The sequence below is a fragment of the Chlorocebus sabaeus genome, chromosome 15 (assembly GCF_047675955.1).
Source record: "Chlorocebus sabaeus isolate Y175 chromosome 15, mChlSab1.0.hap1, whole genome shotgun sequence".
Lineage (NCBI taxonomy): Eukaryota > Metazoa > Chordata > Mammalia > Primates > Cercopithecidae > Chlorocebus > Chlorocebus sabaeus.
This window is the reverse complement of record NC_132918.1, coordinates 70,883,522-70,901,865: the sequence shown is the minus strand read 5'-3', so window position 1 is coordinate 70,901,865 and position 18,344 is coordinate 70,883,522. Positions and strand designations below refer to the sequence as shown.

At 42.4% G+C, this 18,344-nt stretch overlaps 1 protein-coding gene across 3 annotated transcripts in view; it reads right to left on the bottom strand.

Moving 5' to 3' along the window:
* The window catches only part of RARB (retinoic acid receptor beta), a 769,451-nt gene that overhangs the window by 86,093 nt on the left and 665,014 nt on the right, over positions 1–18,344 (bottom strand). For all 3 annotated transcript variants that reach the window (XM_038002334.2, XM_008009295.3, XM_038002336.2), the window contains one exon: positions 11,239–11,380. In XM_038002334.2, coding sequence (XP_037858262.2) covers positions 11,239–11,380 — 142 coding nt within the window. The remainder of the gene's footprint in view (positions 1–11,238; positions 11,381–18,344) is intronic.

Sequence of the window (18,344 nt, the reverse complement as noted above, 5' to 3'; positions counted from 1 at the left end):
CGTGAGCCACTGCACCCAGCCATACCCTTTGCTTTCAATTCATTCCAGAAATATCTATTAAGTACAAGGCACTGGGCTCACAATTAAAGACTCAAATAAAAACCAAACTCCATACTCATCCTTGAAGCACCCCCAGCCAGTGAGGGACCGCCTGTGTGATGGGTTTTCTCTCTCGCAATACATATATATACACACAGACACCAAAATCTCCTGGACCCCCCAAAAAAACAGTTTGACTCTGAAAGTCATCTCAGTAGAGGTGCCACTAACACATCATAGCATAGAGAGGTGAGAGTGACCCCCACACACGCCTTGCTGTTAGAAAAGTGTGTCGTGTGTACATGTGCATGCCTGCTCCTTTAGGAAGAAGGTGGCTTCAAGGAGGAGTAGGGAGGGAAAGGCATTGCAGGCAGAGAGAACAGCAGGCACAGCCTAAGGATGCTGTGTCACATGTGAGGACACTGAGTGGCTAGTGGCTAGTGCCTGGCACATTTCGGGGTACATGACAAGAGATCAGTGCCAGGCAGGCTGGGGCAGCTGTGCAGGGTTCTCTGCTCATGCTAACACGTTTGGACATTTGGAGTTGATTCTGTAAGCGTTGAAGGGCCATGAATTCCAACATCAGATCATCTGGCTTAGAGCTGAAACGGCTTCTGGCCCCATCTACCCATCACCATGCTTTGTGGGGGTAGATGTGAGTCCCAAGGACACATACTTCTTGTTTTGAGTAAAGGGACCACTGGTCCGGAAGGAGCATTAGCTGTCCTGTACAATCACTAAGGACCACTGATGAACGAATACACCAATCTTTAGAGACCAGGATGGCTCAGTCTCATAACAGATACCGGAACAGTAACAGGAGCTAATGCTTAGCTAAGTACTATTTTTAGCCCCTGCCATATATTAATTCATTTCCTTCTCACAATAACCACACGAAGTAGGTACTATTACTCTCTTCATGTTACAGACAAGCAACCTCGTGCACACAGATGTTAACTGACCTGCCCAAGATCACACAGAGCTAAGTAAGTGGTGGGTTGGGGTATGAAACTGGCTGCCCCTTAAGTTCTGGCTTTAAGCTGCATACTGCCTTGCCACTCTTTGGGAGGGGGAGTAAATGGTGCAACTTGAGAGGCTCCCATGTCTCTCATTATTCCTCCATCAGTTCCCCTGGAGGCTTAAAATCCACTGTGACAGATCCACCCATTCATTGACCCTTTGTTTTATTAGGAAAGGTCTAAACCTTGAGGATCCAAAAACACTGAGACCCCCCCTCCTTCCCATCTTCAAGTTGTGCACAGAGTTCAGGATGTGAGGAAGGGTTAGGGGCAGGCAGCAAGGCAGGGGCATGTCAGTGGGATCTGACCAGCAACTGAGGCACTACAGAGACTCTGAGAGGGCCGAGGCCACAGCTTAAGACTCTGCTTCTATTCCTAAGATATAAGAACATATAAAACCAGTGTTTCTCAAACTTCAGTCCTTTGAAGTACTGCCTTCACAATTTTGCACATATTCACAGGCTGCTACACACTTACGATTTCTGTCTCAATTGGTTTTTTTCTTAAATAAAATTTAGAGGAAATTTTTATATTACTACTATAAAGGGGAAAGGAGTGCCATTTGCCATAAATAGAAAGGTAGGGTAAAAAATAAACAGGGTTTTCAGGTCAACTGCCCGTGTTTCTAAAGTTTTATTGGAACAAAGCCATGCTCAATTGTGAAGCTCTGAAGCTGCAATAGTAGAGTTGAGTAGTTGCAAAAAATACCAAATGGCCTGCAGATGCTAAAATATTTACTGCCTGGCCATTTAAGAAAATTTGCAGACCTCTGAAATAAATACAATCCAGTCCTACCTAGGTATTGTTGCCATCCTCTGTTAAAAAGAGACATGAGCAGAGATTCAAGAAATATTAAGGCTGTATTGGCATCAAACTGAGATTTTTCTCATTGGTAATAAAAAGACAATAGATATTGAAAAGGAAATACTTTATCATTAAATGAGTAGATACTAACTCATGCCAAGTTCTTTATTCCCTAAAATTACATTTCATATCACAGCATGCAGTTTACACTTAGTGGAATACAGAATTAAACTAGTATACATATCAAATCAAACCACATATATAATTTTTTTTTTTTTTGAGACAGTCTTGCTGTGTTGCCCAGGCTGGAGTGCAGTGGCTCCATCTTGGCTCACTGCAGCCTCCGCCTCCCGGGTTCATGCGATTCTTGTGCCTCGGCCTCCAGAATAGCTGGGATTACAGAGGCACACCACCATGCCCAGCTAATTTTTTTGTATTTTTAGTAGAGACAGGGTTTCACTGTGCTGCCCAGGCTGGTCTCAAACTCCTGATCTCAAGTGATCCACCCACCTCAGCCTCCCAAAGTGCTGGGATTACAGGTGTGAGCCTCCATGCCCAGCCTATAATTATAGAATATTTGATTTGGGAGCGAATACAGGTGAAGATACTGAAAAGTGTGTAGCCTTAAATGTGTGCAAAAAGTTCACTGCTTAGAGAAGCAAAGGGTAGTTGAAAGGATGCTGAGAATTAGAATGAAGACCCATGGGTGTAAACCAGCTGTGTGACCTTAGGCAGGTCTCTTACCCTCTCTCAATTTCAGGAAACTGAATCAGAATATGATTCCTGTCCTACCTGCTGCAGGGGATAACCTGAAGTCTTGGGGCTCTTGCCATTGGTAAAGCCTCTTGTGACCATGAACTACCACAGCACCACCGATGTCCTCCCCAGCTTTCCTCTCGGGTAGCTAACAGCAAAAGCGGTCTTGCTGAGTAGAACACAGAGTGAACAGGAGTTGGTTGGGAGAAGGGACATGATGGATCTGGAGGAAGGCAGGCTACAGAGTCCCAAATAAGGCAGAGGAGAGATGGAAGGTGCCAGATGAGCAAAGAAAGGCAGCTGCTGGGAGGGCGGGGAAGGGGAAGGGAAGGGAAACTGCCTCTGTGGTGATTTAGCTTGGGCTCAGTACCACTGGAAGACCCCGATGGCCTCACCTTGAGCTGACTGAGGCAGGAAGGGGGCCAAGCATCCTTTCTAACACCCCAGTTCAGTTTTCTCCATGGAGTTGAGTTCCAGAATACCAGGATACTCTCCCGTTCTCTGATTACACATGTCTCGGCATCTCTGGGCAAATGAGCCATCTGGCTTCTGGTTTAAGTAGCCAAGAAAGGTGGATATTTATTTTAGAAACCATGCTTGCAAGCTTTATTTTTAAGGCTGTGACATAATATTTGGGGCTGCACTTCTACATTCTAAACAATTCAAAATGAATAGAGTCTCTACTTTTAACTTTTCTCCTGAAGTATAATCAAGGCTGTAACTATAATAACACACAGCTGTGGCAGCAGCCACAGTGGCAGCCAAACTGTGTCACCACAAGAAGCAGTGGCAGAGAACCACTCTCATTCAACACCTACTATGTGCCAAGCATGGTGCTAAATGCATTGCCCCATGAGGTCCAATCCACAAAACAATCCTGCAGCATTGCTGTGATAATCTCCACGCAATGGGTTAGTTCATTTCACGTGAAGCAAAATTTTGCCATGTGCCCAAGTTGAGACAGCTAGAGGCGAAGGCTGCATTTGAACTCAGCTCAGGCTAACTTCAAAGCCCTTTGTTCTTTCCCCTGTGCTGTTCTATTGTGTAATGGAAATTTCTCATTTTTCTAAGGTGAGAATGTACTGAGTGTCCCCACTCCAGGAGACAGGCAGTGGGGAGAAATGTGTCAGTAAAGCTGAAGGAATGTTAATACTTCCTTTGCAGTCTGAGTGTTAATGGGCTTTGAGTCCCACAGTGGCACTGACATCACCGGGCTGCTGGTACCCAAACAGAATTTTTATTTTTTTAAAAAAATCTCCTAAACAGATGCAGGCAAATACTCATATTTGGCAAGTAGAAAGGGGCAGCAGATTTTTATTTTCCAGCTTCTAGGACATTTTTAGATATAAAAGTAGGAAGTTTCCAGCCTTTCGCTTACTTTTGGGAGGCTCTTTGGGGATTTGTGTGCCACAGAGCAAGAAGAGAAGGTGGGGGTTAATGGTAGTCTCTGGTGAGCAGAACAAAATGATCACAGTGAACCTTGGAAGCAAAGTAACAGGCTGGGATCTAACACGGGAACAAATGAAGAAATAAACTAAAATTAGAAAGACATTAAGTGCCCTGATGATGATTTTTATGTAATTTCCCAACTACACAGGGCAACCTACAATATGAATTTCCCTGTTATTAAGCCAGTAAAATCCAGCAGTAGAACCAATGAGCACATCAATATAATTTGTGCACCAGCAAAGGTGATTCTAACTAAGGTTAAGTGCCTTTAGTCCAACAGGTTTGTTTTAATCTAAGTTGAACAGTAAAGGGGGAATGAGAGAAACACAGAACAACAAAATTCTCCCACAGAAGTATCTAAGTGCCCGTACAAAGCACATTCATTCCATCCAATCGACCCATGGGGACGTTCACGTCTAAAGTATAAACTGGAATTTAGAGACTTTATGAAAAGCTGTTTTTAAGCTCAATATGCCCCAAATGAAAAGGTATCAATGAGTACTTAGGGACTCTTAAATTCAGAGATTATTCAATTGCTCTATTCTACAAATACACTTACGAAACTGTCATAGGAAAAAAAATGCTGTGAAATAAACGTTAAAAAGCATTCTCAAACAAAATCAGACATGTTTTGCTCATCACTCAAGGGCATGGGCACATAAACATAACCTCAAAGAGCAATACAAAGAGGCTCCCCTGCATGAATTCATGGCCAGTGGTTTTCAGAAAGAAAGGAACTAGGATGAGGGGGTGGCAGCAACAGTACCTTCCATGGTGTTTTTGTTACAGACACAGGGTGGGGGCACCCAGTCTTGGAGGAGACCAGTGACCCATGGGAACCTAGCCTAACCTCAGGGGCATCCAGGGTATACTACTGTCCCTTCCTCACAGCACCCAAGTCATAATTCTGGCCTAATTCTTGTCTTCCACTTTCCTTTTGACCTCCTGACCGCAGTGTCTCCCCTATCCCTGGACCCCCTTCTGTGATAGCTAAGGTTTGGCAAAGGTAAGGTCCAAACCCCAACACATGTCCATCTTTGCTTCTCTCTCTTAACTGGGCTTCTGCCATGCACAACTACCCAAGACACCTGCTCAGCTCAGCCTTTTTCACTGGCAAAAGCCCTAGAAGCTCTAATGTCTTCTGGGGGAGGGAACTGGGAAGAGGAAGCAGCTTATGGAAACACTGCTGTCTAAACAGGATTAAAAGCATCAATTCTCATGTCACGCCTGGGCTGTTAGGCAATACCGATGTTCCTCTCATCCAGGTAGAAAACACAGCCTCAAAGAAGTTGAATAACTTGTTCTGGGCCCCTAGAAGATAAACGAATGACTACAATTTGAATACACACCTAGAATTGTTTGGCCTCTGACAACTTTTCAGAAAGTAAAGCCAGGGAGAAGTTGGGTTTGCCTTTAAAACTGGTCACATTTAACCACTTGATCATTCTAACTTCACTGAGCAAAGCTTCATGCTAAGTTCAGGGGCTACAAGGTGAGAAAGACATGATGCATGCCTTTTAGGAGTTTATAATCAAGCCACGGAGACTCACTGGTGTGTGAAGAATCATACTATCTGGATAATATAATAAGTTTGCGGTTCATGGAGCTTTGTGCAAAGCACTGTGAGAACATGAGGTTGGGGAGGGAAGAATGAATAACTCTGCCTAGAGTGTGGAATGAGGCTTACAGGTGGCTTTAAAGAGGAAATAACATTTCATCAGGCTCCTGGGGTTCAACTGAAGGAGAAGGAGGTGAATCCTCAGAAAAATGGAGACATAGGGCTCCTAAGTCAGCATGGTGTAGTGTGGCTGGAAGCTGGGTGTGTCTGCTGGTAGGAGATAAGCGTGGGATGGGATCACAGACCAGCCCTAAGTGGCATCTGTGGCCACTGGATGAGCCACTTAAAGCAGATGTTGGCAAACCATGGCCTGTGGGCCAAACCTAGTCCCTCACCTGCTTCTGTAAATAAAGATTTACTGGAACATAACCACACTTGTTTGCTTATATTTTCCATGGCTACTTTTGTGCTACCATGGCAAAGTTAAGTCATGAAGACCAGGACAAATATTTTCCTTTTTTTTGAGACAGGGTTTTGCTCTGTTGCCCAGGCTGGAGTGAAGTGGCATGAAAATGGCTCACTGCAGCCTCAACCTCCTGGGTTCAAGTGATCCTCTTGCCTCGGCCTCCTGATTAGCTGAGTAGCTGGGACCACAGGTCCACACCATCACTCTCAGCTAATTTTTAAAAAATTTTTGTAGAGTTGGGGTCTTGCCATGTTGCCCAGGCTGGTCTCATTAAACTACTGGGCTCAAGAGATCCTCCCATCTCCTTCTCCCAAATTGCTGGGATTGCAAGTGTGAACTACTGCACAGGGCCTCAAAAATATTTTCTAAAATTTCAAACGTTTTTTAAAAAAAGAGCTGGTTCTTTTTTTTTTTTTTTTTTTGAGACGGAGTCTCACCCTGTCGCCCAGGCTGGAGTGCAATGGCGTGATCTCGGCTCATTGCAACCTCCGCCTCCCAAGTTCAAGTGATTCTCCTGCCTTGGCCTCCTGAGTAGCTGGGATTATAGGCACGCGCCACCATGCCCGAAGAGCCGGTTCTTTTAAAAAATGGTTTGCTGACCTTTGGCTTAACGATCTGAACTATTCATTTGAATTCATTTAACTGACTTAAATGCATATGATCAGGCTTGCTAGGGCTTTACTCCCATGGTTTCTAAATAGTATCATCTTAAATCTTCTTTCTCATCATGGACCATCGGCTATTATCTATATTATAAGCTTGTCTGGACATTTCTTTTATCATCCAAATGTTATGCCTTCATTTATTGTTTCTCTTTTTCATTAATTGTTTTTATTTCACGGCTTTGCCACGTTTTCCTCTTCTGACATCATTACAAACCTCCCACGCCACCAGCAGAAGTTCATCATTCAACTTCGAGTCTGTTTGCTTCCTTTGCCTCCTTCTCCAATTCTTAGTACATTTTTGTACCACCTTTAGAATGCTGCTAAAAATCTATTTTTTTCCACTTGCCATTACCATGTTCACATTCTATGCTTTGACAGACAGCTACTTCTCTGCAAAAAGGCTGCCCTAGTTCTATAAGCCCTTGGAAAATACAAGGTATACCCAGCAGTATTTACAAAACAGAAAAAAAAAAAAAAAAAGAAGAAATAAGCATACTGTGCTGGTAGGCCACGTTAAAAGATTTCTTTTACTTGTAAATCCCCTTACATACGTAAAATCAAATTTGATCTATAAAAATTAAATTTGCACATGATTTTCTAGGGAATACATCTCTAATATAGAGCAAGGAGTATGGTTATTGTTTTATTAACCACTGGCAATAAAATAGAGTGGAAAAAGGAACTCGGAGTTTTAAATGCTGCTTCCTATGGCACGCAGTATATATTTCAATTTGAATATAGACTTTCTCATCAAACTGCCTGGTTCCAAATCTCAGCACTGCCCCTTACTAACTGTGTTACCTCGAGTAAATTAATGTCTCTGTGTCTCAGTTTCCACATCTGCCAAAAAAAAAGATGGGACTTGGGAAGGAGGAATTATAACTAATCTATCTCATAGGGTTATTATGAGGATCAATGGGATAAAGCATTAAAAGTGGTTAATGTAGGCTGGGCGCAGTGGCTCACGCCTGTAATCTCAGCATTTTGGGACGTCGAGGTGGATGGATCACGTGAGGTCAGGAGTTCAAGACCAGCCTGGCCAACGTGATGAAACTCCATCTTTACTAAAAATACAAAAATTAGCTGGGCGTGGTGGCAGGCGCCTATAATCCCAGCTACTTGGGAGGCTGAGGCAGGAGAATCGCTTGAACCCAGGAGGTAGAGGTTGCAGGGAGCTGAGATCATGCCACTGCACTCCAGCCTGGGTGACCGGAAAAAAAAAAAAAAAAAAAAAGTGGTTAAAGTAGTACTTGGCACATAGAAAATACCCTGTCTAGTTAGCTATTACTATAATGATTCTTAAATTTTCTCAGTTTTTACCCTTCTTTTTTTCTCCCACAGCATAAAGAAGAGTGCCTTGGGAATAGCACTGTGGGACTTGACAAATCATGGTGGACATTTTTTTGCCTCCTGTCTTTCTGATTCCTCTCTGAGGAACATTTTCTTCCACACTCCCCACCCACATGGTTTGGGTGAAGTCAACCTCAGTCCTGGGCTGTAGATATTGACACAAAATCCAGACCTGGCTAATTACAACATTCTATCCCCCGCCCAAAGCAATGCATTCATAGAGGGGCACATGACCCAAGTTAGGCCACTGAGAATCTGTCCCTTGGCTTTGATGGAACAATCGGGATCTAAGAGTCTCTCTTTTTAATGGGTCAATAGATTATCAGCCTGGAGCTGTTGGTGCCCTTCTTTGTCAGACATGGGGAAAATCTTCCTGATAATGAAGCCAACACAGCAAAAATCAGCTGTGAGAGACAAAGAGAAACAATGCCCCGAAAACAAACATGTGCCCTTGGATCCAGCATATTACTCTGGACTTTTCAGTGACATGTGCAGAGTGTTGTAGCTTAAGCCAGCTTGGGCTGGGTTTTCTGTCACTCTCATCTAAAGGATTCTGACACATACAGATGAACTGACATGTCCTATGGCTAGAACGGAATGTGAATCTTGCTAATCTTGCTATTGCAGAAAAGGCATGGGGAGGAGAGGTGGCCGACTTCACTGTAGTCTTGGTTATGTCTTCAGCCAGTTGGGACAGCTGGGAAAACCGTTTCATCTTTCTGAGTCCTAGTGTACTTGTATGTCAAATGAGAGAGGTGAGTGAAAATCAATCTCTAAGATCCCTTTTCACTTCTAACATTCTACGAGTATCTATTATTCTTGGGTTCATTTCAGTTGCGTATACTGTGGTATAATTGGTTACTGATTCTCATATTTGCCTGCTTCCTTCTGTTTCAACTTTAAAAATATCCTATTAGACTCTCAATCTCTATATTCCAAGTGTTTATTTCTTTCCCTTCAATTTCCTTTTAACAAAAATGTATTTATTTTTGTGTACTTGGACATAATGATCCCATTTTCTTCCCATTTCTATATTTTTAAATCTAATTAAGGTGATAAGCTCCTTGAGGGCTGATGCTAGAGTTTTCCTGTGGGTGTAAACATTGTTTTTTTTAATTGCCAACCAAGCTGCCAGTTTTTACAGAGCAGCAGGATATGGGTTTTAAGTAATGTAAGCAGGAAATGGGTCTCTAGCCCACACAAAATAATGCAAAAGTACTGATTTTCCCTGAGACCACATCTGGCTTACTCATTTATAATTTCAGCCTGAACTGAAATTCTCCCACAGAAATGCTGCGTGACATCCATGTCTACAGAACATCACACCAAAACTGGAGCAGTAGGTGATCATCCTGTGAATCTCACACACAGGAATAATCTGGCTATTTCAGGTTATCATACTTTTCTCTTCAGTGGTAGGATTTAGAGCCTGAGCCAATTGAATGTTAGCTTCCTATCTTCAAATGTATGGATTTTGAGTAACTCAATGGCTCTAAAATTTAGAGGGAGGGAAAGGAAGTGGATGAAATGTGGCCAAGTGACCGATCACCTGCAGATGGAACTGCCTAGGGGAAAAAGAGCTTCCCAGAAGGAATGGCACATGCAGGATGCTTTCCTGTCTGATGGCCCAGTCCATTCTCATTCGTGAGGACTCTAAATATTAACAAGACGTCCATTCCAAAAGCCTCAATGGGTTCTTCTTGGCAAATATAACAAAACGACCTGGAGGCAGTGGTTTCACAGGGCTGGCTGGTTCAGTAATTCAATGGTGCTATTGAGGGCTTGATTTCTGTCTTTCCACTTTTCCATCTACAGTGCATGCTTTGTCCTACAGCTGACTCCCCTGGGGATTGGAGGATGGCCACCAGGGTACTCGTGGCTACCTGTTTCCTTGCTCACATGCACAGAGGGAAGGGTACTTCTGTCCTGATATTCTACGCACGAGTCTTGAATTCCCTCTCACTGAACCAGCCTAGGTTACATGTTCACACATGTGGTTGGAACATAAAATACGCTGATTGGCTTTAATTGACTGAGTGGATCCGAGCCCTGAAGTTTTCTCTGAAGCATAGAAACCTAAAGGGTATAAAAGAAAACTAAAATCTGAGTACAGTTAGGAAAGGTGAAGGGGCAGGAGTACAGTTAGGAAAGGTATCTGGGTGGGCTACCAAGAAACATCTGCTACAATCCCTGAGCAACAGCTCCAAGCAGAGGGCAAGGTTCCCAGCTGGGCACCCTCAGAGCAGTACCTCTGGCTGGCTCTAGGGGCTTTCCCTCTTTAGTCATTTCACCCAAGGGTCACGTTTCCCAGTTCCAAAATCTAAGAGCTCCTGATTCAGAGCACAATTCCTCCAACTCCATTAGAGGATCATGGTTGGGGTGCCTGGCTCTTTGTCCCATGCTCTTGGAGGGCAGTAGCCATGTCTCGGGTATCTCCAGGGTCCCCACGCAGCACCCAGCCCACTGCTCACATGTGCACAGCACGCCATCACCAAAATCCCCCTGTGATAGAGTGACAGGAAGAGCAGGAGTCCCACAAGAGCGTCACTGGGCACATATCCCCATGACATTCCCAGGCCTGCTTGAGCCAAGCCATCCACCTAATACTTTCTTATTCCCTACATTTCTACATGTCAAAGAGAGAAAGAGCAAAATTTGTTGCAGTGTATATATACTCTGTTTACACTAAAGCCTGTATATTTCAAATCCTTCCCTCCTAAAAAAGGGTAAATTATGACTACTGTTAACATTCATGCCTATCGTTTTATCTTATCCTTACTGATACAGGCGAAGATCCTTATATCCATTGTCAAGATGGGGAAATGGAGTCACCATGTGACTGTGCGATATGCTTGAGTTACTGCTAATGGCTCTGGGATCCACAGCGAGTTAGCCAATGCTTTGGAATACAAATCTGCTATCCACGACACCTAACTCCTGCCTCTCCACCAACTGTCACTCAAGTTTCATCTCAAAATCTCCATATCAATCCCCATTTTCATGTCATCTCGATTCACACCTACCCTTGGCAAGATATCATTAGTGTCATGTGTGAATTCCACATGACTGTGGAAGGTGAGCAAATCACAGAAATAAGGAAAAAGGGAAAAAGGTTTTTGAGACTCCACTTACATTCTTTGGACATTCCCACTTCAAAGCACTTCTGGAGTCGACAGTATTGGCATCGATTCCTGGTGACTTTATTAATAACACAGTTCTTATCTCGGTGACAAGTGTAAATCATATTCTTCTGAATACTTCTGCGGAAGAAGCCCTGCAAGCAAGCAAGAAGATGAGAAAACTCAGTAAAGCAAATGAGCTTAATCAGAAATCAAAGCCAACCTTATCAAGGCATTAATTGCTCTTTTTGCATAATGAAGTGATGGCAGCAGAAAAGTTAACTTACATAAACCTTAAAATCCTCGTGAGATATCAACAGCTTCTCCCTTTGTTGCAAACCCAAAAGCCCCTTTTAATCAAAACTAGACATGACCATTATTATCTTGCTAAAGGAAAATTAATTCCAAGTTGATTTACTTGGAAAACACCAGAGTTGGGTTCCCTCCAAACAGGCTTAGCTTTCCTAACTGGCTCCCTTGCTGACCAGAACAATTTCAGATGAGCCCCACTACCAAGAAACCCAATATATGAGGATTTTTACCCAATAAAAGAAATTATTGGCTGGGTGCGGTGGCTCACTCCTGTAATCCCAGCACTTTGGGAGGTTGAGGCAGGAAGATCATTTGAGGTAAGGAGTTTGAGACCAGCCTGACCAACATGGTGAAACCCTGTCTCTACTAAAAAAATACAAAAATTAGCCAGGCACAGTGGCGCACGTCTGTAATCCCAGCTTTGGGAGGCTGAGGCAGGAGAATTGCATGAACCTGGGAGGCAGAGGTTGCAGTGAGCCGAGATTGTGCCACCGCACTCCAGCCTGGGTGACAGAGTGAGACTCTGTCTCAACAAGAAAGAAAAGAAAAGAAAAGAGTAGAAAAGAGAAGAAAAGAAAAGAAAGAGAAAAAAGAAAAATTATTTGCTTAATGAGAGAGTTAGTTTTCTCAAAGGAGTCTACTCTGAGTTCTTTTACATAGCTCCTCTCACAACATCTAAAATACAATTTTAAAAAACTATCCAAAATTGGAAACAAGAAATAAAAATGAGTGTCTGCCCATTTAATGGCATATTAGAGCTATATTGTCCAACATGGTACCCATTAGTCACATGAGGTTACTTAAATCAAAATTAATGAAAAGTAAATAAAATTAAGAATTCAGGTCCTTAGTTACATTAGCTACATTTCAAATGCTCAATAGCCACATCTGGCCCATAGCTACCATATTAAACACCACATATATAGCATATTTTCATCATTGCAGAAAGCTCTATTGGGTAGTAATGTACTACAGCATTGACTGACAAGTCCACCTAAGTGTCATCTAACACTCCCAGGAAATATAACTTTGTTTGACTTACTATTTACTATTGATTGGACCCAGATTCTATACAGACTGTAGAAAACTGGTAAATTACACTTAATTTTTGTCTAGTATAGGTGCAAAACATTTCTGACCAGATGAACAATAACCCCAAATATTATTGTTTTATTGCCCTGTAGGAAATGAACCATTTTCTATCTAACTTTGCAATCTTATTCTGGTATTCTCTTTTCCTTCACTCCTTTCTCTCTTGTTTTCTATCTACCTGAATATCCTTCTCATAGCTTCCTTTAAACCAGCTTTGTCATCCCACTATTCCCTTCGTCAATGAGTTAAATAAATTTTTGGCATGTGCTTACTAAATACTTGAATGAGTTTTTTGCTTTTTAACTTTTTGAAAATCACATTTTGACAAAAGAAGCAATTTACCCTGATTTTCTGTGAAACACTGACGAAATAAAGCAGACTTCAGGCTCCAGAAGGAAGGATCCCCAACTTCCTCTTTGTCTTCCCTGTTTCTACATACCGCTTTGCAGACAATGGATGATCAAGTGATGCTTGCTGAATACTCAGAGGAAGGGTATACCTGCTGCCTTTTCTCTCTTCTAAATGCCTAAGAAAAACTTCCACGTCGCTATGAGTATTAGGAGTGAGGAAATCTACCTTGCCAGTTGTGATGCGGCTTACATCAACACTAGAAACTACTCTCTTGAATGTAAGAAACACACCATCAAATGCGTTGAACAGAAACTAAGACCCACCATCTGAGTTCAACTTTCCCTGCAGTACATTAACACTGTGGGAGCCAGAGCTAAGAACACTCAAAGCTAAAGCACATTAGCAAAGAATCTCGTGTAACACACATTGTTTAGGATACTTATATGGGCACCCTAGGATTTTAATGTCTAAATAAGCATAGTTTTACTGGCATGGTTCAACTGTAAGCACTTGGAAATCTTGTTTAAGGTTGCAACTCCTGTCACATATCCCAGACACACACATTTTCCAAGAAAACACAGTTTATTTTTGTGCTTCTGGAGCTACAAATACACTTAGAATCTAAAATAACAGGTTACCAATACTGTGAAATCCTCCCAGAATCTGTGCAGAGTGGTCACCTAAAACCATATCTTTCCCTACAAAAAATATAACTGCGGACCACCTTCTATTGCCAGCTGTAGAAACTCAGTTTACAGAAACCTCCATCGCTCTTCTGCCGAGAAACACTGACACAATGGAAGACACGGTCTTTTACACACGTGGGAAGAAAATGAGGTACAGACAAAGGTGACCCCCTCCATTTATTAAAAACCAAATACTCAGTTCAGCAAACACTTAGTGAGTGACCGGGAAGGAGAGAAAAACAATCTCATGATGCTCAAATGAAGGAAGACTGGAGAATTAAAGAACTTTATATGTCACTAATTACCCAGTCAGTGTGGTTCAGTAACAATGACAGCAGAAACTAAATAGGACTTCTTGGTTTTCCAAATCAGATTTTTGGCTGGATTTCAGGAGAAGGTCTAAGTTTCAGTAAATCATTTCCACCACGCTAGAACACTTGCTGACTAAAATATATGCTAGAAGGTATCTTTATACATGGGTTGAGTAAACAGACATGCCCTCCGAGCCAAAGAGAAGTTTGCATCGTACAAATTCTCCTCCTCCTTCATTGGTATTACGAATTTTTATATTAACCTCACTCCCTTCTGGATCACTGCTTTGAGGACCCAGTGTATGTGGCGAGTGAGGGCAGATATCCTCATACATCTAAAGTTTACTTAGCTAAGATTTCAATTGAGGTTGACTCCTCCTTTTAACACTATTTATAGTGGAAACCATTTCTCTTTGGCTTACTTGGAAAACCAGATCAACTGTCAATATTAGAAGGTACTCATGAAATAAGAGAAATACAAACAATACAATAATCAGATGTCATTTCACTCCTACTAGGCACTGTGTCTGCTGCAGGCCAGGAGCCCCAGCCCTCCTCACTTCGTGCTGAAAAGGGAACTTGGCAAGCATGAGACACACATCAGCATTGACTCAAGATTTTCTGTTTGAGGAATCCAGAGAAAAAAATAAGCTTCTTATTATGTGACTGATTTAAAGCCATGGATCTGCACCACCTAAAATTAGAACCCTCAAACTTCGTGACAAAGTTTGGGATAGTTATTGAAGCCAAGGGATAGGTAGATACACCTGGAGGAGAGGAGATTCAAAAGTTGAGCATGTACAGAGGATGAATTCAGTCCCATTTGGAGGAGCAACCTGAGAGGAGAGAGCAGAGGTAGGACAGGTCCAGCCCTGGATTAGGAGTTGAACGCCTGAGCTGCAACCTCCTCATGGTCACTGAGCGAGTCACAACCATGTGGGACTAAGCTCTCTCTCTCCCTGAATGAGGGGTTGGCAGTTTACTTGTAAGGTCCTCTCTAGTCACAATTTTCTGGGATTCCAAGTGTGTCATAACACCAGGTAGTGATGAGTTGGGTAGCTAGGGAGTGAGACACGGGGAGTTTCTGTGGGCAAAGAAATTGGCGAAAGAAGAGGTGGTATTTGCAGACTAAGGAAAGAGAGACCATCCACCTGCATGGGCAAGAATAGCAACTTCTGGAAACCAGCCTGGAGCTTAAAGGACACCGTCACGAAGGCCTTTATATTTATCTTAGAACTGAGTCATTGCAGGACCTCAGTGAGGGCCTCAGGCAGGTATCTGTGCTGGACTGAAGTTGGAATGTTTCAATACTATCCCAAGTGATTGTGGCTAGAAGTCTTAAGATCTGGTTTTTGGCCACGCCTGTAATCCCAGCACTTCGGGAGGCCAAGGCGAGTGGATTACCTGAGGGTTGGGAGTTCGAGACCAGCCTGACCAACATGGAGAAACTCCGTCTCTACTAAAAATACGAAATTAGCCAGGCGTGGTGGCGCATTCCTGTAATTCCAGCTACTCGGGAGGCTGAGGCAGGAGAATCGCCTGAACCCAGGAGGCAGAGGTTGCAGTGATCTGAGATTGTGCCATTGTACTCCAGCTTGGGCAACAAGAGTGAAACTCCATCTCAAAAAGCAAGCAAACAAACAAAAAAACACCACCTGGTTTTCTGCTACCAACTCTGGAACTGCTGACACCATAATTTTACTCTTTCATTTTCTGGGAACTTCCTTTTCTCAGTAAACCCAGGAAAATTCTATGAGGTCACTTTGGCCAGGAAGCCTTCTCTGACTGATCTAAGCCTACATGGATGCTTCCTCTCCTAGGCAACCATGGTATTTTGCTTTTCCTTCCATGTTATACCTATTCAAGGGTGATACTTAAAGTCTTAAACAATAGTACTGTCTGCTTTAGAGGTTACATAGGTAACATGGGGGAATGCCAACCTGTGGCTGGTGGCCACAGCCTCAGGGAGCCCAAGAGGCATTGTGCATTTCTCCATTAAGGTGTCACAGTGCCACCAAGTGTGCCATCTTCTTTGCTGATACCCATGCCTCCCTGACAGGGGAGTAGGATAGGTATAAAGGCTGGTTCCTAGGAACCTGAGCCGACAACTTGGTGGACCCAAGGTGGCCTCCAGGCAGTGCCAAATATGACCTCCCTGGAACTAAGTACAGCTGGATGGAGGGAGGGAAGACCCAAGGCAATGGCCAGGCAGAAACTGGCAGGAAAGTGTTTGAATTTTTCAATACCTAATAAATTTTGTTGGGACACACCAGCTGAATAGCTCTGGGCTGGGACAGAACCTGACACACAGAAGATATTCAATTAATAATTGTTGACTAACAATTGTTAGTCAATTGTAATTGTAACTAATCATAATTGTAATTGTTGATGAAGTCCTAGCTATAACCAGAGCCAGAATAACCATCTTGGATTATACCTTAGTTTCTTAAATATATTCCTTGAGGATGATATCATCTGTATTTAAGAAATTAAACAATAAGATTTCTCAGCTGTTAGTAGCAGACCCACTGATTTGAGTTGGAATCAGGTCAGTCAGGGCCTCTGTTGGCTAACTGTGACTTGTGCACGTTGACTATGACTTTCGTTATACATCATAGCTTCTGCTGGCTAATCATGAATTCTGTCGGTCAAACATGAGTTTTGTTGCTTAATAATGAATTCTGTTGCTTAATCCTAACTTTTGTTGGTTAATTATGACTTTTCTTTATTAACCATGGCTTGATTAGTCATGACTTCTGTTGTTTATGATAGTTAAAGCCGTTAACACAATGAACACCAATTACCGAGATCGGAAAGACAGATCTGTGTTACAAATTGAGTCAAGCATTTTCTAACCGTGGATTTTTCAACCTTCCTACGTCATGCTCTTCGACTGCTGTTATCAAAGAACTGAGGTACAACCAAAAAGGATAAAGAAAAACTCACATGGTGGAGAAGGCTATACATGCATTAGAGTCATTTGGTTCATGTATTAGCAGTAATTACGGAACGCCCATATCTGACTCAGATTACTTCTGTCTCCCTGAGGGTATGAAAGTACCACTGTTCCCAGTCATCCCTATTATCTACAGTGAAGAAAGAAGCAAAAATCAAAAGGAGGGATAACTGTCTTTTTTATACCTAAATATCCTATACCCAAATACATAAAATTTATAATTTTCTTGATGGACTCATCTTAAATCACAAATAGAGAAAGGACATGGAGAAAAGTGGCTCTTCTCCTTGCACTCCTGCATATTTTGATATGGAATTGGGTTAGGCCATCTTCCCTCCTCTGATACCCTCCAATTGTTGCTCTAGATTTTTTTTTCTCCACACATGAACCCTGTTTCACCTTCTAATTTTCAGATGTTATCACACAAAATAATCTTCACTATCTTCCACAGGGGATGATTTCTGTTGGTTTAGATACTGGTCTAGTGAATTGTCTAGTTCAGGCACATGTGGATTTGAACTGTGACTCGGCCACTTACTATCTGTATGACCTTGAATGAGTTATATTAAGACCTCAATTTCCTCATCTGTAAAAAAAAAAAAAAAGAATGACAAAGTACCTCATGAGAGAACTGTATGTATCTAAAGAGGAAGTGCATGAGAAGTGTTAGCACTATCTGGCCACATAGCAGGCGTCCAATGAATAGCAGCTACTGTTACTGACAAAACTTCTTTCCTCAAAGCTTTTTTCTGAACAATTTCCCATATACATTCTATGTTTAAAATAAAGATCCCCAAATAGTATAGGACAGTGTCCAACCTCTAAACAATATAGGCTCTTGGGGATGGACAACTTCATGATACCAAAGGCCATCTCTATATTTAATTGTTCACTTTTTGATTCATTCACTCAACGCCAATTAGAGCAGATGTGGTAAGCTTTCTTGGAGCATACATAGGTGGTTCCTGTCCTTTCTCAGTATAGAAGAAACAATAAGTCAAGTGAACACTATGTAAGATGCCACCAAGCAGTGTGATAAGAACTTCTATGGAAGCAGAAAGTGAAAAAGTGTCCACTGTAGTGCCTGATCCACATATTGTAGACACATAAAATATTTATTGAGCAAATAAAGGCCTTAGGAATTCAAAGGAGTTAGAAGGGAGGAAAACTGGCACTTGATCTCAGCTCTAGTGAAAAAACAGAATTGGAAAGGCAGGCTTTCCCCCAAGAATATTATGGGTAAGCAACAGAGGTCAGGAGTAAGAACGCGCAGGGAACAGTCAGCGGTCCACGTTGGCAGAGATGTAAATGATGGGGGCGGTGTAAGATACAGCTAGAAGAGGGGGCTAATGTTTAAACAGGGGAAGATCTTAAAGGCCGTGCCAAGTGTTTACTGGAGAGACACTGTACT